This window comes from Ovis aries, chromosome 5 (assembly GCF_016772045.2).
Source record: "Ovis aries strain OAR_USU_Benz2616 breed Rambouillet chromosome 5, ARS-UI_Ramb_v3.0, whole genome shotgun sequence".
NCBI lineage: Eukaryota > Metazoa > Chordata > Mammalia > Artiodactyla > Bovidae > Ovis > Ovis aries.
The window spans coordinates 5,391,857-5,418,117 of NC_056058.1; the positions used below are offsets into that span (position 1 = coordinate 5,391,857).

A 26,261-nucleotide genomic window follows, 5' to 3' on the forward strand; every position below is an offset into this window, starting at 1 on the left:
GTTTCAGGATTTCTTTTTTTCTTGGTACCAGCACCTACTGCACACTGGGCATTCTTGGCTCAGAGATGACTAGATCCAACCCTTCGAGGCTCATAGTTTTCCCAGGAGAGAAACCCCCTCTACATAAATGAATGAGCATGAGGAAAGTGCTAGATGATGACAAGGCTGTCAGAGTGACATGGGTCAGAATGGAGGCAGTGATGGCCCCGGAGATAGCCAGGTAGGTAAGGCCTGTGCAGGGCCTCAGAAGTGAAAAGCAGTGGTGTGAGTGTAAAGCCAGGTTCAAAGCCAGTGCAAAGGTCCTGGGGTCGGACTGGACCTGGGGAATGGAGGAAGACAAGGTCTTGGGTGGTCAGGAAGGTCTGTTAGAGGAGAGGTTGGATCCACACAGCCACCTGCATGGCAGTTTCTAAAAACAAGAGGTCAGGGTTCTGAGAGATTTATGAGACTTCCTGTTTGGGTCAAGCTGCACATCCTGAGCGTCCCTGGAGGGCCCCTCTAGCTGCCCCTGGGAAGGGACCGGGATCCTGTGGCCGCTGTGACTTGGCTCAGCCAGAGCATCTGCACACACGTCTGCTGCCAGCACACTGAGCTAAGCACAGCCCTACACACCTGCTCATTCTCTGGTGACTCCTTTCACCTCCTCCCCCAGGGAGCCATCCAGGCCTCGGGCCCTGTGCTGTGCCCACTGCTCCCCCATCATGTCCCCAAAGGGGGCCAGTCCAGACTGCGTGCTGGCTGGGCTCAGGGAATGTTCTCTTGTCCACCCCAAGAGCCCTCCCCAACCCCCTTTACCCACGGCCTCCCATCAAAACCCCTGAAGCCACCCTGTTGTGAGTCCATTTTCCCCAGGGTTCTGAGCAACCAGGGAAGTTACCTCTGCTCCAGCCAAGCAGCCTAGCATGTAGCAGATGCTCAGTAAACAGAAACTGAATGGCTGTTCTTGCCTGAACTTAGGACCTGGTGTGCCTGCCCTCTCCAGCAGCCAGCACAGGAGCACAGACTACTCCATTCATCCCCAGATGGGGAGCACCTGCTGTGTGCCAGGCCTAGAGAGACCCAACCCTCCTCCCCCTCCATCCTCCCCACAGATTTCCCCCTCACTCACTCACTCCAGTCTCCTTGCTGTTGCTTGAGCACACCTGGCGGGCTTCCACCTCAGGGCCTTTGCACAGGCTCTGCCCTCTGCCTGGACCACTCCTCCCAACATCCAAGTGGCTCCTCGTCCACCTCTGTGCGGTCTTGGCTCAGGTGGCCATTCCTGGACGCCCACCTGTTACTGCACCACCCCCTCCTCTTCCCTCCCGGGTCCCTGCTTTGTTGTCTTGTTTCCTGGCTGCGGGGCATGGTTTGTGGGATGTCACTTTCCCAAGCAGGAATGGACTCCTAATCACTAGGCCACCAGGGAACTCCCTCCTATTTAAAAAAAAAAAAAAATTATTATTCTTTGGCTATACCTCAAAGCATGTGGGATCTTAGTTCCCCACCAGGGCTCAAACTCACAGCCTCTGTAGTAAAAGTGTGAAGTCTTAACCACTGGGCCTCCAGGAAAGTCCCCTCCCTGCTTTGTTGTTTTTTAACACGGACTTACAGTCTTTAAAGGGCTTCCCTGGTGGCTCAGATGATAAAGAAACTGCCTGCAATGCAGGAGACCTGGGTTCAATCCCTGGTCTCAGGAAGATCCCTGCAGAAGGGAAGGGGAACCCACTCCAGTATTCTTGCCTGGAGAATTCCATGGATAGAGGAGCCTGGCAGGCTACTGTCCATGAGGTAGCAGAGTCAGACATGACTGAGCAACTAAAACACACACACACACACACACACACACACACAAATGCCAAATGCAGTTTACCCGTTCACCATCTGCCTCTGAGTTGTCTCTCCCTGCTCCTGGTAGACAGGACTTCTGTCTTTTCATTCTCAGCCCGAGAAACGGCAGTGGAGGAGACAGACCAAGGTTCATCCTCTTGGAGTAGAGTGAGCCTGCCACAAATAATTGCATGGGACACCTGGAGGAAGGGAGGAGTATCTGGGGCTCCCAGGCCAGGCCTGAACCTCGCAACCAAAGGGAGCAGCTGGCCAGGCCCTGGTCAGATCCTTGGCAAAGGCAGGAGCAGCCACACATGAATAGGGTCTCGGGGCAAGGCCTGTCTGTCTAGGGGCCAGCAATGGGGACAGATGTGAAGAGCAAGGACAAGGAGTCCTGGGCAGCTTCCTGTCCACCAGGTCCCTTTGGGTTCCTGCCCTGTTACTCTTGGTGGCTGAATGGATCCTTGTAAGCGAACATCTCCAGTTGGAGGGTTCCCTTCATCAAAGCCACTGTTTGCAGCAACCTGGTGAGGGGCCCCAGAGGAAGCAACTCCCTCTGCATCTGACTAGGAGCCTGGCACATAGTCTGTGCTCTGTAAACAGAGGTTGGATGGTTGTATTCACATCCCTGAACATGGAGCCCAGAATCCTGTCCCCTCCTGGCAGCCAGTCCAAAGGCAGAGTTTCCATCATTCAACCCAGAAGCAGTGAGCACCTCTTGTGGACAGGTGACCTGGTCAAGTGCAAGAAGGCAGATCAGTGGGGGCCTGGGGCGGAGGGCAGGGACACCAACAGCAAACGGGCAGGAGAGGTCCTTGGGGAGATGGGAAGGTCCCATATCTTTCTGAAATGATTAATCCAACTTTTACAAATGTTTATGTATTTGTTTGTGGCTGCACTGGGTCTTGTTGCTGTGTGTGGGGTTTCTCTGGTTGTGGCTAGTGGGGGCTGCTCTCTATTTGTAGTATACAGGCTTCTCATTCCAGTGGCTTCTCTGGTTGTGGAGCACTGGCTCCAGGGCAGGTGGGCTTCAGGAGTTGCAGCTCAAGGGCTCTAGAGTGCAAGCTCAGAAGCTGTGCATGTGGCCCCTCGGCATCTGGGATCTTCCTTGACCAGGGATTGAACCGGCATCCTTTACACTGCCAGGCAGATTTTTAACCCCTGGACCACCAGAGAAGCCCAGGAATGTTCTATATCTTGATGGTGGTGGTAACCTGGGTGTGATACCCCAAGCCCCACTTGACCACTTAGAATGGGTACATTTTATTATAGGTAAATTACACCTCAGAAGCAATCCATGAAGACAGAGCAGGTTGGTGGTTACTAGGAGCTGCGGAAGGGGGAATGGGAAATGACTGCTAGTGGGGACAGGGTTTCCTTTTGGGGTGATGGACATGTTCTGGAATTAGAGCTAACGGTTGCACAACATTGGGAATGTACTCGATGTTGCGGATGGTAAATTATATGCATTTTACTACAACAAAAATTACTGAAACTTGTGACGCCTACCTGTGGCAAGGTTAAAAAAGGGAGTCCTTCCCTTCCAGAGCTATACTCTGGAAAACTAACAGATGAAAACATGTGCCACTGAGATTCAGACAGAGAAGGAAGTGGGCGGAGGTGAGGAAACAATCATATGAAGATCATGAAGGCTGTGGGGTTGGCCACGTGGGCTTATTACATTATTCTTTCTACTTCTGCAGCTTTGAACTTTCCAGAGTAAAAATTTTAATACAGAATTTTAAAAAATAAGATAAAATTTTAAAATTAAATAAAATAAATGTTAGTTTGAAATAAAATGTTTTAATTTTAAAAATTAAAAATTTTTAATTTTTTTTTTGTCCACACTATGAGGCTTGCAGGATCTTAGATCACTGACTAAGGATCAAACCTGGGTGCCCTGCAATGGAAGCATGGAGTCCTAACCACTTGACTGCCCAGGGAATTCCCTAAATTTTAAAAAATTAAAAAAAAAATTAAAAATCAATTAAAAAAATAATACTTTAACTCTCCAAAGGCTCCCATTGTTTTGTTAATCAAATGCCTTCCCTGTGTCCCGGGAAGCCCAGCATGGACCGGCCCCATGCATCTGACCTGACCACCTCTTCACCCTTCATTCCCCCAGCTTGCTCTTGCCTCCTTTCCTGATCTTCAGCAAGTCAAAGGTTCCTACCCTAGGGCCTTTGCACAGCTCCCACTGCCTGGAGTACTCTGCCCTAGCCCCTCGCTGAGGCTCAAGGGTAATTTGCTAGCCAGCAGTGTGTAACGGTGGGTAAATACAGTCCCAGTTCCCACCCCAATATGGTTTTATTCCTTCAGAGCAATCATCACAACCTGAAGCTGTGGGCTTCAGTTCTTCCCTTGTGGGTTTCCTAAGTTCTTTGTCTGTTTCCATGACAGCAGGCACCCCATCTGTCTGTCTGTTGTGTCCAGAGCTGTAATTCCAGCACTAGAGATAGGGCCTGGAATGTAAGGACAATGCTGGTGGCCCACAGGCTGGCCTGACTGCGACCCAGTCTCTCCCGTCTCTGGGACTGCAGTTGTGGAAGAGTGTCCCCCAGATTCATGTACACCTGGAACCTCAGACTGTGACCTTATTTTCAAACAGGGTCTTTGTAGATATAACTAAAGTAAATATGAGATGAGGTCTTCCTGATTGCCTAGATGGGCCCTAAATCCACTGACAGGTATCTTTATAAGAAGAGAGAGGTGGAGAAGGCAATGGCACCCCACTCCAGTACTCTTGCCTGGAAAATCCCACAGATAGAGGAGCCTGGTGGGCTACAACCCACAGGGTCGCAAAGAGTCGGACACAACTGAGCGACTTCACTTTCACGTTCATGCTTTGTTTCTAGGGTTTGCAAACACAGGTTTCTGATGGTTTACTAAAGATTAGCCTTTCTACATTGTGTTGCAACCATTTCTATCTATTCTCCATTAGAAGATGAAGGATACCATAATGTAAAGTGTACAATGAGCATCTAAATGGAGGTATTTCTCACTGACGTGGAATATCTGCAGGTTGCCATGATATCAGTGATCATTTAATCTTTCCATGTATTAAAGTAAGACAGAAGCTGGCTGTAATGTTTCAATAGTAATATCCTTGGTTTGTAAGAAGAACGCAATGACAGGTCACTGCACTCTTGATCTATCTTATAATATCAACACAAGTCATGATTATTACTTGAAAATGTTGAAGTAAAGACAGCGATAATCTAGAAACGTAAGAAACCCTTCCTGGAAAAGGCATGGAATTAGTGTATACCATGCTTGCGAAGTGCTTCCTAGGCTTTGTTCGGTAAGCTGTAAAAATCACAAATCTCACATCCTTATATCAAAAAATGAATATATTTCTCCGTACTTTTGATCTGTATTTAATCACGGATCATACCGTGGCTTGTAAAAGGTTTTATTTCAACTATGTGTGAAAGTAATACATGGTTATTAATAAAAGTGAATGGCTTTTAAAAAAAGAAGAAGAGAGGGGGACGTCCCTGGCGGTCCAGTGGTGAAGACAGTGCACTTACTTCCACTGCGGGGGATGTGGGTTCGATCCCTGGTTGGGAAACTAAGATCTTGCATGCTAGCGATGTGAGTGGCCAAGAAGTATTGATCTTAAAAAAGAAGAAGAAGGGAGAACACAGAGGCCCAAGGGAGAAACCCTGGGGAGACAGAGGAAGAGACCGGAGAGATGCAGCCACAAGCTAAAGACACCTGGAGTCCCCAGAAACCGATTTTGGCTTCTGGTCTCCAGGACTTTGAGACAACAGGTTCCTTTTGTTTTAAGCTACCAGGATTATGGTGCTTTGTTACAGCAGCCCCAGGACACTCATACAGAGGACCCTGGTGGGTACATCCTGCACTGGGCCTCCTGGTTAATGGAGGCAATAAGATTCTGTGCCTTCCAGGTCACTGGGGGTAAAAGAGACGGATGGAGACTTCTAAGGACAGGGCCTGACATGTCTTACATTCTAAATAAACTCTGCTGCTGTCCTGTCCTCAGGGAGGTATGTACTATCAATAAGAAATCAGAATTGAATTAGCATTTCGTCTGCCCAGCAACTTGACTCATGCTCAGTTGCTTCAGCCGTATCTGACTCTTTATGACCCTATGGGCTGTAGCCCTCAAGGCTCCTCTGTCCATGGAATTCTCCAGGCAAGCATACTGGAGTGGATTGCCACTTTCTTCGCCAAGGGATCTTCCCAACCCAAGGTTCAAATCCGGGTCTCCCACATTGTAGGCAGATTCTTTACCATATGAGTCACCAGGGAAGCTCCCAAACTTGACTCATACCCACCCTGAAAGGAAGTTCAGTTCAGTTCAGTTCAGTCGCTCAGTCGTGTCTGACTCTTTGCGACCCCATGAACCACAGCACACCAGGCCTCCCTGTCCATCACCAACTCCCAGAGTCCACCCAAACCCTTGTCTATTGTGTCAGTGATGCCATCCAACCATCTCATCCTCGGTCGTCCCCTTCTTCTCCTGCTCTCAATCTTCCCAGCATCAGGGTCTTTTCCAACGAGTCAGCTCTTTGCATCAGGTAGCCGAAGTACTGGAGTTTCAGCTTCAACATCAGTCCCTCCATTGAACACCCAGCACTGATCTCCTTTAGGATGGACTGGTTGGATCTCCTTGCAGTCCAAGGGACTCTCAAGAGTCTTCTCCAACACCACAGTTCAAAAGCATCAATTCTTCGGCACTCAGCTTTCTTCACAGTCCAACTCTCACATCCATACATGACCACTGGAAAACCATAGCCTTGACTAGATGGACCTTTGTTGGCAAAGTAATATCTCTGCTTTTGAATATGCTGTCTAGGTTGGTCATAACTTGCCTTCCAAGGAGTAAGCGTCTTTTAATTTCATGACTGCAATCACCATCTGCAGTGATTTTGGAGCCCAGAAAAATAAAGTCAGCCACTGTTTCCACTGTTTCCTCATCTATTTCCCATGAAGTGATGGGACCAGATGCCATGATCTTCATTTTCTGAATGTTAAGCTTTAAGCCAACTTTTTCACTCTCCTCTTTCACTTTCCTCAAGAGGCTGTTTAGTTCTTCTTCACTTTCTGCCATAAGGGTGGTGTCATCTGCATATCTGAGGTTATTGATATTTCTCCCGGCAATCTTGATTCCAACTTGTGCTTCCTCCAGCCCAGCATTGGGCTTCCCTGGTGGCTCAGAGGGTAAAGCGTCTGCCCACAATGCAGGAGACCTGGGTTCAATCCCTGGGTCGGGAAGATCCTCTGGAGAAGGAAATAGCAACCCACTCCAGTATTCTTGCCTGGAGAATCCCATGGAGGAGCCTGGTAGGCTATAGTTCACGGGGTTGCAAAGAGTCAGACACGACTGAGCAACTTCACTATCACTGCAAGGAAGAAAGGGGAACAAACAAGTTCCAAGAGTGGGGGCCAGCACAGAAAATCCCCAAGGAGTCTAGGAGATGGGGCAAGACATCACCTGAGAGCCTTGTACAAACACTGATTCCTCAAGTGTCTGTCCCAGAGCTCTGAGCTCCAGCAGAACCCAGAGGAAAGAAGTGGCCTGGAGTTGACAGCTTTGGTACCACCTACCCACTGTGTGCCACAGATCCTGCCCTCTCTGGGCCTCAGTTTCCTTACTTTGAATCAGAAGGCTAAAAGTCACAACCTCTCAAGTATTCTGCAGCTCAGCAAAGTGTAGGTACTGCCATCACCCCGTTTACAAACAGGAAGCAAGGCCCAGAGTGGCAATGCCTCCGTACATGGGGAAACAATAAGATTCTTGGCCTAATACCTGTCAAGTGTATTAAATGCCTGACCAAGTAAAAGAACTGAGTAAGAGGGATTTACCATTACTCTGCGCAGGAGGATCCTGCCTCCAGACTTTGCACCTGGTGTTCCCTCTGCCTGGAGCAGGTCTTCCAGAATTCTTAGGCTTTGCAAGCTTGGTTCCTTCTTTGACCACCTGTGCAGGGTGCCCCATGCCAACCGCCCTGGCTGAAGTAGTCAAGCATGAACCCTGACTCCCCTCTTCATGCTGTATTCTTCGTGTCACTTGCTCTTTTTTAAAAATAAATTTTATTTATTTGTTTTTATTTTGGGCTGTGCTGGGTATCCATTGCTGCTCGGGCTTTTCTCTAGCCGTGGTGAGCAGGGGCGACTCCAGGGGTGGTGCACAGGCTTCTCACTGCAGCTTCTCTTGGAGACACAGGCTCTAGGGGCAGGGTTTCAGCAGTCGCAGCAGGCGGGCTCAGGAGTCGCTGCTCATGGGCCCTGGTGCACCGGCTCAAGTCGCTGTGGTGCACGGGCTTAGTCGCTCCACAGCACGTGGGGTCTTCCCAGTTCAGGGATGAACCTGTGTCTCCTGCACAGGCAGCCTGGCTCTTCTACCACTGAGCCACCAGAGAAGTCCCCTTCCTGTCACTTTCTGATGTTTAAATTATTTCCTTAATTCCTTCTCAAGTGTCCTTCTCTATGCTGTGGGCTCTGGAGGACACCAAAAGTGCCTGGTGTGTTCACAGCACGTCACAGTGACCCCGGCATCCCAAAGCCCAGATGGGGTGTGGTGCCCAGGAGGTCCTCAAGGCTGGGTACAACAATTTACCTTCTCCATTGAAGACTAGCTGGAGCCTGACGATCTCACCAGCACGGCCAAGGCCCCACATCACACACCTGAAACAGTGTGGTCCCCTCCTCCGAGTCGCCCACCTCCCCCCTGGGCCAGGCCCCACCCTGTGCGTAGTGGGGTGAATGGTGGCCCCCCCAAAGATACATGAAGTCCTGACCCTCCAAACTTGTGAATGAGCCCTTATGTGGAAAATGGGTCTGTGCAGATGTAACAAAGTTGAGGATCTTCAGATGAGATCCTCCTGGATTTAGGGTAGGCCCTAAATCCAATGGGTTTCTCTGGTGGCTCAGATGGTAAAGAATCCACCTGCACTATGGGAGACCTGGGTTTAATCCCTGGGTTGGGAAGATCTCCTGGAGGAGGGCGTGGCAAGCCACTCCAGTTTTCTTGCCTGGAGAATCCCCATGGACAGAGGAGCCTGGCAAGCTATAGTCCATGGAGTTGCAAAGAGTCAGACATGACTGAGCGACTAAGCACAGCTCAATCCAACGACCAGTGTCCTTCTGAGAGGCAGAGGAGGAGACACAACCACAGAGAAAAAGGCCACGTGAAGGTGGAGGCAGAGATGGACTGAGGGAGGCAACCACAAGCCAAGGAATGCCAAGGATTGCTGGAAGCCACTAGACGCTAGGAGAGAGGCATGGAACAGATTCTCCTGGGGCTTCCAGAAGGCCCTACCCACACCTTGACTTCAGACTTTGTGAAGTAGTGAAGTGAAAGTCACTCAGTCGTGTCCGACTCTTGTGACCCCATGGACTGTAGCCGGCAAGGTTCCTCTGTCCATGGGATTCTTCAGGCAAGAATACTGGAGTGGATTGCCATTTCCTGCTCCAAAGGTGATCAGCTTAAGTCAAGTTTAAACCCCTTATGAGTTTACCGATGGCATTTTGTTGATGCTGATCACAATTCTTTCTCTGAACTACCATACTGCAATGCCCTGTAATTGTTTTTTTAAAGGAGGCGGGTGTTTTAAAATGGACTCATTTGTTGATTTTTAAAGACAATTCCACATAATGTTACCAGTGGGCTAACGATGAAATTCAGCTTGCCACCCCCCCAGCCCACTCTTCAAAGCAGACTTTGTGGGTGCGTGCTAAGTCGCTTCAGTTGTGTCTGACTCTTTGTGGACTGTAGCCTACCAGTCTCCCCTGTCCATGGGATTTCCCAGGTAAGAATATTGGATTGGTTTGCTATTTCCTTCTCCAGGGGATCTTCCCATCCCAGAAATCGAATCCTCGTCTCTTACGTAGGAGATATTGGCAGGTGGGTTCTTTACTACTTGGGCCACCTGGGAAGACTCAGACTGCAGGCCTCCACAAATAAATTTCTGTTGTTATAAGTCACCCAGTTTGTGCTATTTTGTTCTGAGAGCCACAGGAAACTAACACACACCGCTTCATCTCCAACTTTTGGTTGTCTTCCTTACTGCTCTCACCCCTGTGCCCCATTCAAGGGGAGAGAGGGATGTGTGTCTCCATTCCCACTATCTGGGAACAAGAGCACTTCCTGCCTGGCTGCCCCAAATCCTCCTCACCAAGCCACCATCCTCCTCTTTGCAGGTCAGCCTGGCTGTGCTGCTTCCCTACTCAGAACCATTCCCTGGGAACATAAGACTCTTCTGCTCAGTGTTCAAAGCCCTGGAAATCTGGCTCTGACTCCATAAGTGGCCAACTCACAGACCCCCTGCCATCACAATAGCTGCTTTCACACCCCCTGCAACATGGGCCATGGTGGTCCCGTATTCCCTTTCTTCTGTCCAGAGAAGTGGTCAGCATGTGATGGCTAGAGCCACAGCAGCCAATCTGAGGCCATGAGGGCAACCAACTGGAGACACCAAGCCTCTGCAGCAAGGATGCCAGAGCAGAAAGGCAGCAGGAACCTGGGTCAGTAGAACATGTTGAACACAAACTGATCAACCTGAAGCCATCTCATGTCCCAGTACCCCACTGCATGTGGCTATAAATGTGCTTTACTACTGATGCCGCTTCTCATCAGGATTCCCACTATTTGCAGCTGAAGCCTCCTCACAGAGAACGCCTCCCTGGAGGAGTTGATCCACACGTGCAGCACACCTCCATGAAGGACTGCGACCTGCTGGACGTCATGACGGGAACGGGGACACACAGGTGGCCAAGGCAGGTGTGATCTCTGCCACCACGCTGCTGCACTGCTGCTGCTAAGTCGCTTCAGTCGTGTCCGACTCTGTGCGGCCCCAGAGATGGCAGCCCACCAGGCTCCCCCGTCCCTGGGATTCTCCAGGCAAGAACACTGGAGTGGGTTGCCATTTCCTTCTCCAGTGCATGAGAGTGAAAAGTGAAAGTGAAGTCGCTCAGTCGTGTCTGACTCTTCTGGGTCTACAGTTAATAATCAAGGAGAAAGCAAACAAAAACCATTACAGTTTTATATGTTTCCTAAGATAAAAAGCAAACAAGATGATGTGATCAGGCACAACCAGGACCAGATTTCACCCACGGGGATGGGGAGCCTTGCCTGAAGAAGCAACATTTGCACTGAACTCTGAAGGATAAGAAGGAATCAGCCATAGGTTAAGCTTGAGGGAAAGAATTCCAGATGGAGGGCTCCACGAGTGCAAAGACCTGGAGGCAGAAAGGAGATCGGCAGATTTGAAAGAGAGCAAAGGCCCACAGCGGAGAAGAGAGAGTGAAGCAGAGACGGGGTAGAGAGAGCACGGGGTCAGGAATATCTCTCATGGCTCTGAATCGCCCCACTAACTCATGGATTGATTTTGGCACATCAAAGTCACGTGGGGGAAATGACAGCGCATTATTCATTTCTAGCTTCCAATGAGCAGAAGATGGATGGATATGTGTGCTCAGTTCATGTCCGACTCTTTGTGACCCACTGGACTATAGCCCACCAGGGGCCTCTGTCCATGGGATTATCCTGACAAGAACCAGAATGCCATCCCCTTTTCCAGGGGATCTTCCTGGCCCAAGGACCGAACCTGGGTCTCCTGCGGGTCCCGCATTGGCAGGTGGATTCTTTACTACTGAGCCAGCCAGGAAGCTCTGAGCAGAAGATAGGAAGGGATCCAAATATCCTGCAGTAGGTGAGGGATTAGATGAACATCAGCTCGAAGTTACAACAGAAAGCTGCACACGAGAAAGGCACCCCCACTGCGAGGAATGAGGAAGGACCCTGACAGTAAATGGGAAAAGTCAGTGCTGATCTCCTAGCAAAGGCAGCTGACTGAGCGCCCAGACGCTGACTGATCATCACACCTCCCTGCATCCCCCCGAACAGCTAGTAAGGGGTTTATTTTTTTTGTTTTAGTTTTTTGTTTTATTTGTGGCTGCTCCACACAGCATTGGGGCTCTTAGTTCCCTGATCGGGGGCTGAACTCGTGCCTGCTGCAATGGAAGTTTGAGGTCTTAACCACTGGACCACCAGGAAAGTCCCTAAAGGGATTTTTTTTTTTAAAGTGTGTACTCACAAGGACTGGTAAGATGGGCATAGAGACCAAGTCACCTCACTTTGAAAAGCTGGGAAACAGCAGATAAGAGGTGGGGGCTGTAGAAGGTAGGAGAAAGAAGAATCCTGGGCTGCAGAATTGGCAGAAATCTGTTTAAGAAACCCCTTCTGGGACTTCCTTGGAGGTCCGATGGTTAAGACTCTGTGCTTCCAATGCAGGGGGTACGGGTTCCATTCTAGGTCAGGGAACTAAGATCCCACATACCACATGGCATGGCCAAAAAATAAGATAAAATTAAGAATCTCCCTCTGTGAAATAAATGTCATGAGGATGCACGGACAAGGTAGCAACTATAGTTAATAATACCTCATTGCATATTTGAAAGTTGCTAAGAGAGTAAATCTTAGAAGTTCTTATCAGAAGAAAAAAAAATTTTTCTCACTTTGTATAGTAATGGATGTTAACTAGATTTACTGTGGCTAATAATTTCCTAATATACAAGATACAATATATATAATATAATCGTTTCATAATATACATAATGCACTCTACTTCTCGAAAATTCACTTTAATGCCTCTTCACTTATGCAAAAGACCTAAATGAGTACCTGTTTTTGCTAACCATAAGAAATCCAAAGAGGACTTTGACTTTTACGGTAAAAGGCAAAATGTGAAAACAGCCTTCAGTGTTTGTTTTCCAGGGAGCTGTTATGGGGCAGCATGAACCCAAAGGAGCAAGAGAGGCACCACCAAGCCCCTTAACCCTGGAACTAAATACACTTGGCATCCCAGTATCAAGCCACTGTAGCTTTGAACTCTGTGAGCACCTGACTTTTATCTCAATTTCTTTTGTGCATCCATTAGCAAGATGCATCCTAAGGTAATTGCTTCTTTGCATTACATCATTTTGGCTTATGAACGGTTTCATAGGAATGCTCTATTTTTGTATAGCAGGGGAAACCTTTATGCAAATAGCAAATCATTATGTTGCCCACCTGAAACCAAGAGTATTATACATCAGTATCTCAATCAGGGCTTCCCTGGTGACTCAGTGGTAAAGAATCTGCCTGCCAGTGCAGGAGACAGGAGTTCGATCCCTGGTCCAGGAAGATGCCCATGTGCCATGGAACAACTAAGCCCCTGTGTGCAACTGCTGAGCTCGTGCTCTAGAGCCCAGGAGCCACAACTGCTGAGCCCATGCCCTAGAGCCTGCGCTCTGCAACAAGGGAAGCCACCGCAGTGAGAAGCCCGCACACTGCAGCTAGAGAGCAGCCCCCGCCTGCTACAGCTAGAGAGAAGTCCACACAGCAAGGAAGACCCAGCACAGCCGAAAATAATGGATAAATAAAATTTAAAAAGAAAATGGCCCCTTTGCCACCCAGGAGGAGACTGAACATCCAACTACAGGATGGTTTCTGGGTGGGACACCTTCCTGCAAATGGGTGTTAATGTTCACCTGCCAGATACTGAGCTTCCAGCCCTCTTCCCCCTCTGCATTCCTGGGATGCTGCTGGTGGGGTCTCTATCCCAGGCAGAAGACCAGAAGAGCTTCCTATGGGAAGATGTGACCAGGCCCAGAGGTAAGACCCGAGGACACTGCCCTGCGGTTTCCCCAAAGCACCACCTGCCAGGTGACCCTCATTGTGAAGCTCAGCTGACAAGACCCCTCGCCCCTTACGCACACTCATGCTGAGAGCTTCTGATTGGCTTTATGACTGAAGACCACCAGACTCCTGGGGGGCTCCTCTAACAGGGGTGATGGAGACTAAACTAATCAAAGAAGAGAAGCTTTGAGGAAAAAAAAGATCGTGCAAAGAGGAAAAAAAACTAATAAAGTCATTAATAGTCATTAATATTCCTGAAGATGTGAGAAGATTTACTGCATCCATGAAATAAGAATTCTATTAAAAAAAAAAAAAGCTTTCAGGGAATGAAGAAAAAAAAAGAAAGTGAAAAATTTAAACGTGAGGGCACCATGAATATACAACATACAACATGACCCAAGTGAAAAATATAGATTTAGTAAATAGTAATAGTAATGTATCAATAATGACTTATCAGTTGTGACAAGTGTACTATACTAACACAAGGTCTTAAAAATAGAGAAAACTGCAGGGGATAGGGAGGGAGTATATAATACTTTCTGCTCAATTTCTGTAAACCTATAACTGACAGTAAAAAATGAAGTCTTTGTAAAAGAGAAAAAACATAATTAAAAAATCAATAAAAAGTTCATTAATTTGAACAAATATAATCATAATAAAAATTTTTAATGTGAGAGTATAAATTAAACATTAATAGAAGGGTTATAAGTAACTTGAAGAAATATCATAGAAAGTAGAATAAAAAGACAGAGATGGAAAATAAAAGAGAAAAGATAAGACAATTATAGCATCAGTCCAGAAGATCCAACATCATATTCAACAAATAGTTATCAAGCTAGACATTGTTCCAGGCACTCTATAACAGGAGTTCAAAGAAGGACAAAGGAAGGAAAGGTGAGGAAATCACCAATCACAGGATTAAAAAAACTTCCTTGACCTGAAACCCCACCAACAGATCATACAATGAATGGAAATAGCCCACTATCTTGAAAAGATCCCACAAGCTGCCAGAAAAAAAAAAAAAGCAGGCTACCACAAAGGATCAGGAACCAGAGGGTTTTAGACTTGATCAGTAATAACCATGATGTGAGAAGAAAATAAGAAATGCCTTCAATTTTGAAGGAAAATAATATCGAAACTAGAAGTCTATACCCAGACCATCAGTCAAGTGGGAGGGTGAAAATATTTTCATATATGGAGGGTCTCAAAAACTTAAATTCCCATGCATCATTTCTCCCAAAACTAATAAAGACATGCTCCAACAAATTGAAAGAATAAACCAAAGAGGAGGACTACCAGGAACCCTGGTTTCCTGTGTTTCCAGCCCACGTCAAAGTGATGCTGATCTTCAGGAGGATGGCTAGGAGCAGGGCCGGGGTGATGGTGACACCCCAGGTGGAAAGGGCAATTTGCACAGTTTGGACAGATTGGAGACTAGAACAGAGATTTCTCCAAAAAGGTAAAATTGAAAGCCCATCTGATACTATAAACATAAGAAGAGAGAGAGACAAATGTGTGGAGTTTGAGCTTGAAGTAGAGATAGATACACAGAAAACTAACAAATACAAAGGCAATCAATAACTCCAGAGAAAATACATAAAGTTGTTTAGCTTATATTAAAAACAAACATCCTTTTGGCAGTCTACTAATTTAACTTATATGCAGAGTACATCATGAGAAACGCTGGGCTGGAGGAAGCACAGGCTGGAATCAAGATTGCCGGGAGAAATATCAATAACCTCAGATATGCAGATGACACCACCCTTATGGCAGAAAGTGAAGAGGAACTAAAGAACCTCTTAATGAAAGTGAAAGAAGAGAGTGAAAAAGTTGGCTTAAAGCTCAACATTCAGAAAACGAAGATCATGGCATCCAGTCCCGTCACTTCATGGCAAATAGATGGGGAAACAGTGGAAACAGTGGCTGACTTTATTTTTCTGGGCTCCAAAATCACTGCAGATGGTGACTGCAGCCATGAAATTTAAAGGATGCTTACTCCTTGGAAGGAAAGTTATGACCAACCTAGATAGCATATTCAAAAGCAGAGATATTACTTTGCCATCAAAGGTCCATCTAGTCAAGGCTATGGTTTTTCCAGTGGTCATGTATGGATGTGAGAGTTGGACTATAAAAAAAGCTGAGTGCCGAAGAATTGATGCTTTTGAACTATGGTGTTGGAGAAGACTCTTGAGAGTCCCTTGGACTGCAAGGAGATCCAACCAGTCCATCCTAAAGGAGATCAGTGCTGGGTGTTCAATGGAGGGACTGATGTTGAAGCTGAAACTCTAATACTTTGGCCACCTGATGCGGAGAGCTGACTCATTTGAAAAGACCCTGATGCTGGGGAAGATTGAGGGCAGGAGAAGAAGGGGATGACAGAGGATGAGATGGTTGGATGGCATCACCAACTCGATGGACATGGGTTTGGGTGGACTCTGGGAGTTGGTGATGGACAGGGAGGCCTGGCGTGCTGCGGTTCATGCGGTCGCAAAGAGTCGGACACGACTGAGCGACTGAATTGAACTGAAACACCACGTACACCACAGTTTTTATAAGCTTTTTGCTTTTTGTTGGTGATTTTTCTGTTTAAAATGGGTCCTACGCATAATGCTGAAATGATGTCTAGGGTTCCTAAGCACAAGAAGGCTGGGATGTGCCTTTTGGAGAAGATGTGCATATTAGAAAGTTTTATTCAGGCATGAGTTATAATGCTGTTGGCAGTGAGTTCAGTTGTAATAAATAAACAATATATAGGAGGTGTCTTTAAATAGAACATGCATAAAACAAGATTATGTATTGACTGGTTGATGGAAATGTTGTGATCAGAGGCTCTCAGGAACCTAACCCTGTATTTTCCCTAGGAACAATGGTTCTGTATTTGCTAATGCAATGTTTGCAGCAATTCTGTAGAACAGATGATGAGAATCTACTGTGATAATATTGGGACAATGAAGGAATGGAAAAACATGTCTAGGTATGTATAGGGGGTGGGTATGTGTACAACATGCACAGGGACAGAAAGAAAATGAGGACAGGGGGATAAAGGGGTGCTGAATCCTCATCTTCCATAGAGGGAGAGCACAGACGAGCTCTCAAAGTGAAAAAATGCAGATACTGTCACATAAGCCATTTGGAGATTCAAACAAGAGGTAAGAATCACTCCTGATAGAGAAGAGAAAATGTGGGTCAAGGTTGAGCAGGCAGCTGCCACTTGAGGTAGATGGCTTAGAATCTTTCATCTTGAACCTTGCATGACTTTAATAAAAGGAAAACTTTCAAGTGTTAAGTGGAGAGAAGAAAAAAAGCACGCGGTGAAGAAAATGATGATGGATGTGTGGCCACTCGTGAGCACCAAGAACAAGAGGTCTGGGACTTCCCCGGCAGTTCAGTGATTAAGACTCTGCCTTCCAAGGCAGGGGGCATGGGTTTGACCCTGGGTTGAGGAACAAAGGTCCCACAAGTCGTGGGGTGTGGCCAAATATTTTTCAAAAAGAACAAAAGGTCTGCATATATTTCTTTTTCAAAATATGTATTTGTTTGGCTGCGCCAGGTTTTGTTTGCAGCAAGCAGGTTCTTTAGTTGTGGCCTATGAACTCTTAGCTGAAGCATGTAGGATCTAGTTCCCTGACCAGGGATGAAATCCAGGCCCCCTGCATTGGGAGCATGGAGTCTTAGCCACTTGACCACCAGGGAAGCCCCTACATAACTACATCTTGGCAAAGAGACATAAGACATTTCTGAGGAGGGGAACTGCAGGGCTGCAGGCAGTCCAGAGAGGGCAACATTCACTGCAAACCTCTCTCTAACATCTGAATTTTGTACCTGTTATGTATTAATTGCTACAAAAAACTAGCTGAAAATGTAAAATGTCAAAAGTTAGCTGTTTATACACTCAACTCCCTGGTCAAATCCTGACATCTTGACCATTCAACTAATAAACAGAGTTGCTCCGATGAGCGACCTCAGTGTTTATTGAGCTGACCTTATAGCCAGACTTCAAAGTACAGTTCTAAAATCCCCATGCCAGATGGTGGATGAGGTGGGGGCTCAGAAAGGTGAATTAACATACCCAAGGTCACACAAGTACAGGACAGAACAACCCAGCCCCAGGCCCCCTGGCAGGGACCCTGTGCTCCTGCCCAAGCTTGCCCCGAAGCTTGAGGGCAACATTCAACGTGCACCACGTGGCAGACCAAGCGCCCACGCTGCACACAGCAGGTACTCAAGCCACGTTTTCTTGAAGGAGAGGTGCTGTACACAGTGCACTCTTACAGACGAAGGAGCGGAGACCCAGAGGGTGAAATTTCACGGGCTAGCTGCTCTGGCTCCAGCCACCAAGCTCCTAACCACTGAGGTACCCACTGCTGCCTGAAGGCAATCAGTGCCAACAAGTCTGAGCACCTACTTTGTGCCCAGCTCTCCTCTAAGAGCTTCCCATGGATGAATTCAATAGGGTACCCCCAAAACCCCATGAAGGGATACTAGTGTTACAGCCATGGGGAGAGGGTTAGCACTAAGGGTCAGAACCATAGGAAACAGCCCCCGCAAGGATGCTTCCTGTCCATAGACAACATAGCAAAGAAATGCGAGCTGAGGCCGCAGGGGCTTGTGCTCACGTTACCCGAGCATTCACAGCCCTCTCCGGAGCACACCCACGGGCGGGCAGTGGACTTCGGCGCTGGGCTCCAGCCACATGCCTGGGCCGCCCTGCCTGGCAGCAGCACAAGCCACCCCCACTCTGGGGACAAAGAGGCCACTGTCTGCCTTTGGACCCTTCCTGAGACTTCTTCTTGTCCCTCTGTTCCTTTTGCCCCATCCTGTTTTCCACCCTGAGCTCCAGGGCACCAGGGCAGGAAGAAATAAACAAGGATGAATGTGATCAGATTTCATGATGAAAATAGAGGAGAGCTGGAAGAACTGGGGCAGGGTGCTTAAATATTTTTGAACCTCAGATCTAAATGCAGCCAGCCTCCACCACTACTCCAGCACAACACAGCAGCTAAGAACAGCCTCTAGAGCCCTGCCCCTCCCTGGCTATGCATTTTTAGGCAAATGACCTGCCTTATTTGTTTGCTTTGGTTCATCAACAATCCAATGGGATTAGTAAGCATTCCTTCCTTACAAGATTGTGAGGACACTAGAACACTGGTATTATGACAAGCTGCATTGGTTAGCTATTGCTGTGTAACAAATTACACCCAAAGTTACCGACTGGAAATAACAAACATTCATCGTCTCACAGTTTCAGGAATTCAGGAGCATCTTAGCTGTGTGGTCTGGCTCTGGCTCTCTTGTAAATCAAGGTGTTGGCTGGGCCTGTGGTCATCTCAAGGTTTCACTGGGAAAGAATTCACTTCCAAGTTCACTCATGTGAAACTCTACAGAGAGCTGCCTTACTGACTGCCATGTAAGGGACCCACAAATGAGCACCCCAGATGGAAGCCACAGTCTTTGATGACCTAATCTCGGAAATAATATCCTATCGCTTCTGCTATATTCTGTTCATCAGAAGTGAATCACTAGCTATGCAACCTATATTTGCCTGTAAAATCTTAGCCACTTTGGTTAAATACATAAGTATTGTTTCACAGTGTCCTATGACCCTATGTGACCAAGTGTTTTTAAACCTTTTAATATTTTTTTAAAACCTTCCCCAAGATGAAATTCTCAAAGAAGTCTTTTTGACCTCAAACTAACTTTGGGATTTTTTTTAGAGGGCCCCTAGCATATTACAAAAGGTTTGTTCTCTCTTCTCACAAAAAATATAGATGTTAAACTAATTAGACTTATTTGATACGTTAAGTTACATGTGAAGAAGCATTAAGAAGTAAAAATACTAAGCTTTCTTTATATTGTATTTATATAGGTATGTAAGTATTTTTAAAATTATATCATGTTCCTAGAAATATAATATATGTTCAGTTCAGTTGCTCAGTCGTGTCTGACTCTTTGCGACCCCATGAATCACAGAACAGGCCTCCTTGTCCATCACCAACTCCCGGAGTTCACCCAAACTCTTGATGCCATCCAGCCATCTCATCCTCTGTCGTCCCCTTCTCCTCCTGCCCCCAATCCCTCCCCAGCATCACGGTCTTTTCCAATGAGTCAACTCTTCCCATGAGATGGCCAGAGTATTGGAGTTTCAGCTTTAGCATCAGTCCTTCCAATGAACACCCAGGACTGATCTCCTTTAGAATGGACTGGTTGGATCTCCTTGCAGTCCAAGGGACTCTCAAGAGTCTTCTCCAACACCACAGTTCAAAAGCATCAATTCTGGTAATGTTGTGATAAAACATTATAATACATAGAGTGATATTCTATTTATAACAATAATATAATAACTGATAATATTATCAGTCATAACTCTAGTTATTGTCTTACAGTGCTATGTATCATAGAAATAACCAAATTTCCCTGTCAACTACACTGTAATGAACTCTAATCAGATCTTTAGCTATGGCATTTTAAGTCTTTTGACATTTACGGACAGTTATTGCTTTACTCTGAGGCTTTTCCTAAAGAGTTCCTACAAGAGTGTTCCTTCTTCGGAGAAATTTCTAAAAAGAATTCTGACAAGTACTCTAGGATACAAGTTTACGGTAATTTTCAGATCATAACATCAACTGGGTAAGGATTTATAGTACTCCAAAGAAAAAGTAGATTCATAAACTGCTAACAAAAGATGAAGGTCAAAAACTAATTGCGTAGGACTGAATGAACTGATGAAGATGATTATAATTTTTATGATTTTTTGTTTAAAACATTGCTGGTTCTTTTGTTTTTCCGGGTTTAAGGAAATCTTATCTTTTCTTTTAAAAGCTTTCAGCAATAAACATTTGTGAACTAAAAAAAAAAAGAAGTGAATCACTAGGTCCAGCCCACACTCAAAGGAAAGGGATCATACAAAGCTATGAAGACCAGAAGGTGTAACCATCTTCGAGGCTGCCTCCTTACAGAAAGTGTGCCAAGCTCTGTGTTGGGCATTCAGAGTGGACTCAGCTCCTACCCTGTTCCAAGAGAGACAGGCCTGGGCATGGATAGCCCCTGCTCCATGGAGCAGAGCTGGGGCCTAGGCAAGTCCAAGGAAGGAGGTGGGGAAAGGTCCATCAGCCAAAAAATATATCCTGTGCACTTGCTGGGTGCCACACTGATGGGAGGAGGCCAGGGCCACAGGGGCACAATCTGTGCCGCCTGCTCCCACCAGGCCCACAGTTTAGTCCAAGGGGGAAAAGAAACCCCAAAATTAAAAGGCAAGAAGGCAGACACACAAGATAATTATAAGTGACTGATGCTGCTCCTGGTTACAAGTCAAGTTCTGGAGCCACACTGTCGGGGTTCAAATCTTGCCCCTGGTATCGGCCAGCTGTGTGACCTTGGGCAAGTGACCAAACCATGCTGTGCCTCAATCTGCTCATCTGTAAAATGGGACAAGACAGTACAGACCTCCCAGGGTGGCTGGGAGGACTTGAAAAAGCCATCACTCCCAGGGTGCCTCACACAGAGGGAGCCCTGCGTCAGTCTTGGCTATTCTAGAAAGCAAGAAGGCAGGAGGGTCTACAGAGACACAGGGTCAGGGGAGGGCTGTCTGAGGAGGTGACATTTAACCCATGATGAAAATAAAGAGCAAGGGAACCGTGATCTGGGCAAAGGGAACAGCAGGTGCAAAGGCCTTGGGGCTTGAATAAATAGGAGCGTGTTTAGGAACGGCACAGAGGCCAGTTTAGTGGGAAGAGTGACAAAGAAAAGGACAGGAGGTTGGGGACAAGGTCAGAAAGCTCACTTGGTCTAGATTCTTAGAGCAACAAGGAGCCGTGGGAGAGTGCTGCCCAGGAAAATTCAGCAAAGGTTCCTCTGAGGGAGGCAACATCATAAGGCATCAGCAGGTGAAAAAAAAAGAAAAAAGAGGGCCCCTGGGCTTCCCAGGTGTCTCAGTGCTAAAGAATCCTCCATACACAGGAGACTTGGGCTTGATCCCTGGGTCAGGAAGATTCCCTGGAGAAGGAAATGGCAACCCACTCCAGTATTCTTGCCTGGAGACTCCCATGGACAGAGGAGCCTGGTGGGCTACAGCCCTGGGGGTCGCAAAGAGTCAGACATCACGGAGCGACAGAGCATGCACACGTACATGTTCCAGGCAGAGGAAGCAGCCTCAGCCTGACAAGGCAAGTTGATCTGGGGGCCCTATGGAGATGTGGGGAGTGGCAAGTGGGCAGGCAACAGAATGGCAGAACCCCAAGGACACAGCTGGGGACTAAGTCTTTTCTACTGCAGCGGGTAGAGGTCATGGAAAATGTGTGAGCAGAGAGCACAGTCTGAGCTGCATGTCAGAAAACCAGGGGCAGGGACCAGGGTGTAGAAAGGAAAGGCTGGGTTCTAAAGAATTCAGAACTAGTCAGCTAGCAGAGGAACTTTTTCCAACTCCACACCATCCCTGTTGCTCACAGAAACTCAGTTTATCTTTACAATGGGTTAGTCCTCCCATCTTCTCATGGGCACCAAGACTGGCAGACCCATAGCAAGTGTTCACAGACTTCCACATGGAGGCTATTCCTAAGACTTGCTCCAGTGGAATGCCCAGAAATATTTATGTTACCCCAGAAGGACTCCCAACAGCTTCTCAGAGCAAGGCCCTCAGAGACAGCTCAGAGACCTTCCAAGGATCCCTGCGAACCCTCCCTAGAGATAGTCAGTCACCAGAGACCTCTAAGCAAGCCTTGGAATACACAGCAACCTCTCGGCAGGCCTTGCTGCTGCTGCTGCTGCTGCTGCTGCTGCTGCTGCTGCTGCTGCTGCTGCTAAGTCGCTTCAGTCGTGTCGGACTCTGTGCGACCCCATAGACGGCAGCCCACCAGGCTCTTCCGTCCCTGGGATTCTCCAGGCAAGAACACTGGAGTGGGTTGCCATTTCCTTCTCCAATGCATTAAAGTGAAAAGTGAAAGGGAAGTCACTCAGCCGTGTCCGACTCCTAGCGACCCCATGGACTGCAGCCCACCAGGCTTCTCCATCCATGGGATTCTCCAGGCAAGAGTACTGGAGTGAACAACCCCCAAAATCACGCACAGATCTCAAACTCTCAAACAGCATTCTAACTACAGAAAAATCTGTAAATGGCCCTAAATAGACAAACACCCTTCAAAGACCCTAAAAACCCTTTATACATTCCCCAGGAAGCCCTTTCATCTTCTCCGAGAAAGTTCCCGACAGCCCCATAGGGACCTACCAGAGTCCCTGAAGAGTCCCCAGTCCTCCAGTTACCAAAGCCTCATAAAGACCCCCGCCCCCCTAAAACGCACAGCTCCCCCTCCATCAGTGTCAGCTCTCCGGAAGACCTACTCGCACTCCTAATACCCCCAAGCTGTCGTCCAGCTCCCTGAAGCCACCCACTCAGTCTCAAGGGCATTGAAACCTACTCATCTCCCTCCAAAGACCCTCAAGTTGTCCCCTGCAGGTGCCCTCAGAGTCCCCAATCCACTCTTTTCCGTCCCAGCACCGCCCCTAGCCCCGCCCTCACCCAAACCCCGCCTCCCAGCCTCCAAAACCTCTCCCCCTGTCTTCACGCCACCCTTGCAGACCCCCTCTCTTGGACCCCCGTGGACACTCAGCCCGCCCCCGACCCCAGCCCCTGGATCAGGCCCGGGCTGCACTCACAAGAGGTCCCGCCTCGCGGTTTTGCAGACGATGCGCAGGAAACGCCAGCCGCCGCCGCCCACGTACACGCCGAGAGCCGCCGCCGTGCTCCAGGTCCATGGCAGTCCGAGCAACCATAACAGCACCAGAGAGGCCACCGAAGCCGAACCTGCACCTGGAGCCCGCATCCTGGGGAGGCGGAGAGCTCTGAGGCCGCGGGCAGCCGGGCCCCGCCTCACGACCGACCCAACCCCGCCCCCAGACCGAGCTCCGCTCCCGCTTCGAGCCAGGCCCCGCCCCGATGTCTGGGATTGGACTGGTCTCGGACAGGCTCCGCCCCGTCCCAGACCTCCCTGCTTCAAGCCCGGCCCAGGCTTTTCTGCCAATCATTAGCGTATCTCCACGCCCCCGACACAGTCTCTGTTCCGTCAGTCACTGGCGAGCCCCGCCCCATGCCTCGATTGAGCGGCCGTACCCCGAACCCAAGCTCCACCTTAACGACTTACCCACAAGCCTAGGCTCCACCTTGTCCCCACCACAGACCCTGGTCCCGTGCTTTCCTCTAGGTCCCGCCTCTACCCGCCTCCGCCACTCGCTTGGCCCCACCCCCAGGTTGGGCCTCTGGCACCGCCCGTAAGCTCCAGGCACTGTTCCAGAGCCCCGCCCCCTCTAAACCAGGTTCGGCCCCTAGGTTGTCCCATGGCCCCGCCCCACTCTGAGTCAGGCCCCGCCCTTGGGCTCAAGCCCCGCCCCCGGCCCTGGGCTTAGCGGGTGTTCGCAGGCCTGAGTTCCACCCCGGCTACCGACCCCGCCCTCAGGCTTTGGCAGTCACCACCCCCCGGGCCCACCTAGCACCCTAGGCCCCGCGCCACCTGCCCTCCCAGACAAGCTCTCTTCCGACCCGATTTAGAGCCCCCCTGCGGCACAGCCGAGGCCCACCCCGTACCGGAGACCAGGACCATAGAGAGGGGTTTCTGGCCAGAGTGACGACTGCCAACGAGACCCGGGGGCTAGAACGTCCTGGCAAGGACGGCTGTTGTCTCCAAGACCAAATTTCCCCAGGCTCCTGGCTCCCCTCCCAGCCTGGTAATTAGAAAACTGTGTGTCCCTCAGCCAAGAGGCGTGGCTCCCCGGCTCTCCCGGCCCAAGCCCTAGATGGCAAACTGAATTCTAACCGCCCGGGGACTATAAAGTCCCAGTTTATACTCAGGGCCTACCTGTACTGGGTTTTGGCCCAGGTTGTTCTAAATCCAATCCCTAACGCCTCTTCGGTTGTAAACACACGTTTCAGGAAACTGAGGAGCCCTAAACTCACAGCCTAGGGGTCCCAGAATATCCAACCCGTGGGTGGTGGTTTAGTCGCTCAGTCGTGTCCGACTCTTTGGAACCCCGTGGACTTTAGCCTGCCAAGCTCCTCTGTCCATGGGATTCTCCAGGCAAGAATACTGGAGTGGGTTGCCATTTCCTTCTCCAGGGGATCTTCTCGACCTAGGAATTGAACCCAGGCCTCCTGCACTACAGAAAGATTCTTCACCGACTGAGACGTGAGTTGTGAGGGAATCCAACCCCTGTCTCAGTCTTAAAGGTATATTCCAGGGACCCAACTAATCCCAAATCCGAATCTCCAAATCTTGTGAGTTTCATCTCAATAACACCCCAGCTGCCCTGGGAAGATTAAAAAATCCACACACCAGGTCCCCATCCTTCCACAGGAAGCTCCACAGAGTCCTTTATTTGCAACCCTAACCCTAAATGCTCACCTAGAGACCCTAAAGCCCTCCAGCTGATCTAGTGAGGGCTAGTGCTGTTCTCACTGCTCACCACCTTGTTCCCTGGCTGACCTGGAGCTGCTCACAGATCCTCAGGCTTTGGCTGCTCCGTCGTGGGCTCCCAGAAGCTCAGGCGGGAGGCGGACACCGACAGTGAGGCCAAGACAGAGGACCTCCCCTTGGGGCTTCTGGTTCTGCAGGCTCATGGGGCCTGCTGTGATTGCATTGTGCCCATGTGGGCTTCTGCCTTGGAACCCTCTCTCGAAGCTCCCCCTTCCTCTGCCCCCTTGCCTATCCCACCCCTGCTTGTTTCTTCCCTGCTTGGCCGACCTTCTCAGCTCTCTCCTTGGGAGGCAGCCAGCGCCTGCTTCCAGCACCATTTAGAGGACAGGACTGGGCAGGCACTCCCCCCACGCATGCTGCCATTGGTCCCTGCGGGCTACCTAGGGTGGGTGAGATGGGGACAAGGAGGCAGATCCGGAGGACAGGCCCAGATCCAGCCATTGGTCCCCGACTTTCTCAGCTAGGGTTCAGGAATGCCCAGAAACTATAGCAGCTACTCTTTTCCTTCCAGATAGTGCTATTGTGATCACCCCATTTTACAGGTCAAGAAACTGAGGCTTGACACTGTCACACTAGCTGGAGTTGAGATTCATTCTTTCACAAATGTGGGCAGAGAGCTTGCTTCCCTTCCTTCCCTTTCAGTCTTCCTTGAACTTCTCTGCCAGAGTCCAGCTCCAGCAGCCAGGGATTCAACCTGAAGGGGTGGGCAGTGTCGGCGAGAAACTGAGGCAGCCTCTCATTTTTCTTGGACTGCCTGTTTATTTCAAGCTTATGATTCTCTTTTATACTTTTATAAAAGCATTAGGTCAGAGGTTTGATATTTTTAGTTCCCATTGACCCAGATTTATTTTTCTCCAAAAATCATTGTTGCCCCTCAAAAGGAGTTCCTTCCTCAGCGATTCTCTTATCTACTTTTTCTCACTGTGTCCTTGTGAATACACTGTAACTCATGCTAATGCCTGGGCTGCATACCACATTCCTCAGTTTATATCTTATCTTTCTAAGTCCTGTTTGCCCCTAGTACCCTAAGCTCACTATTTCTTAGAAAGGGCTTCTAGCTAATAATATCTCTAAAGTCCGTAATTTCTATAAGCTATAGTAGAATATTGTAACATTACAGCAATCCTTAAATCTTTAGCTTCTATTTTAATTATTCCTAAGCCCTAAATTCAGCAAACTCCTTTGCCATAAACACTTTTCTCACAAATGGGCTTCAGATAGCAATCCCTCCCATGGGCTCAAGCTGCGGCCTCTGTGCTCACCCTGGAACACTTTTTTGTAAAAGTCCTTGAACAAATGTCAGTGATTAACTTTATGAATTATTCTTTGAGCACAGCTGCAGAAGG

The 26,261-nt window shown here is 48.5% G+C and overlaps 1 protein-coding gene across 5 annotated transcripts in view; it reads right to left on the minus strand.

The window, feature by feature from the left end:
- The window catches only part of SLC27A1 (solute carrier family 27 member 1), a 39,598-nt gene extending 14,517 nt beyond the window's left edge, over positions 1-25,081 (minus strand). The window contains exons 1-2 of one of the 5 annotated variants that reach the window (XM_042249696.1): positions 24,925-25,081; positions 23,105-23,272 (exon numbers count right to left, since the gene is read on the minus strand). In XM_042249696.1, the coding sequence (XP_042105630.1) occupies positions 23,105-23,271 (167 nt within the window). In that variant the 5' untranslated portion in view covers position 23,272; positions 24,925-25,081. Of the gene's footprint in view, positions 1-23,104; positions 23,273-23,589; positions 24,134-24,300; positions 24,623-24,843 lie in introns of those variants that run through there. The other 4 variants (XM_042249695.1, XM_060415371.1, XM_027969446.3 and 1 more) reach the window with 4 other exon arrangements.
- Positions 25,082-26,261: the final 1,180 nt, after the last annotated feature.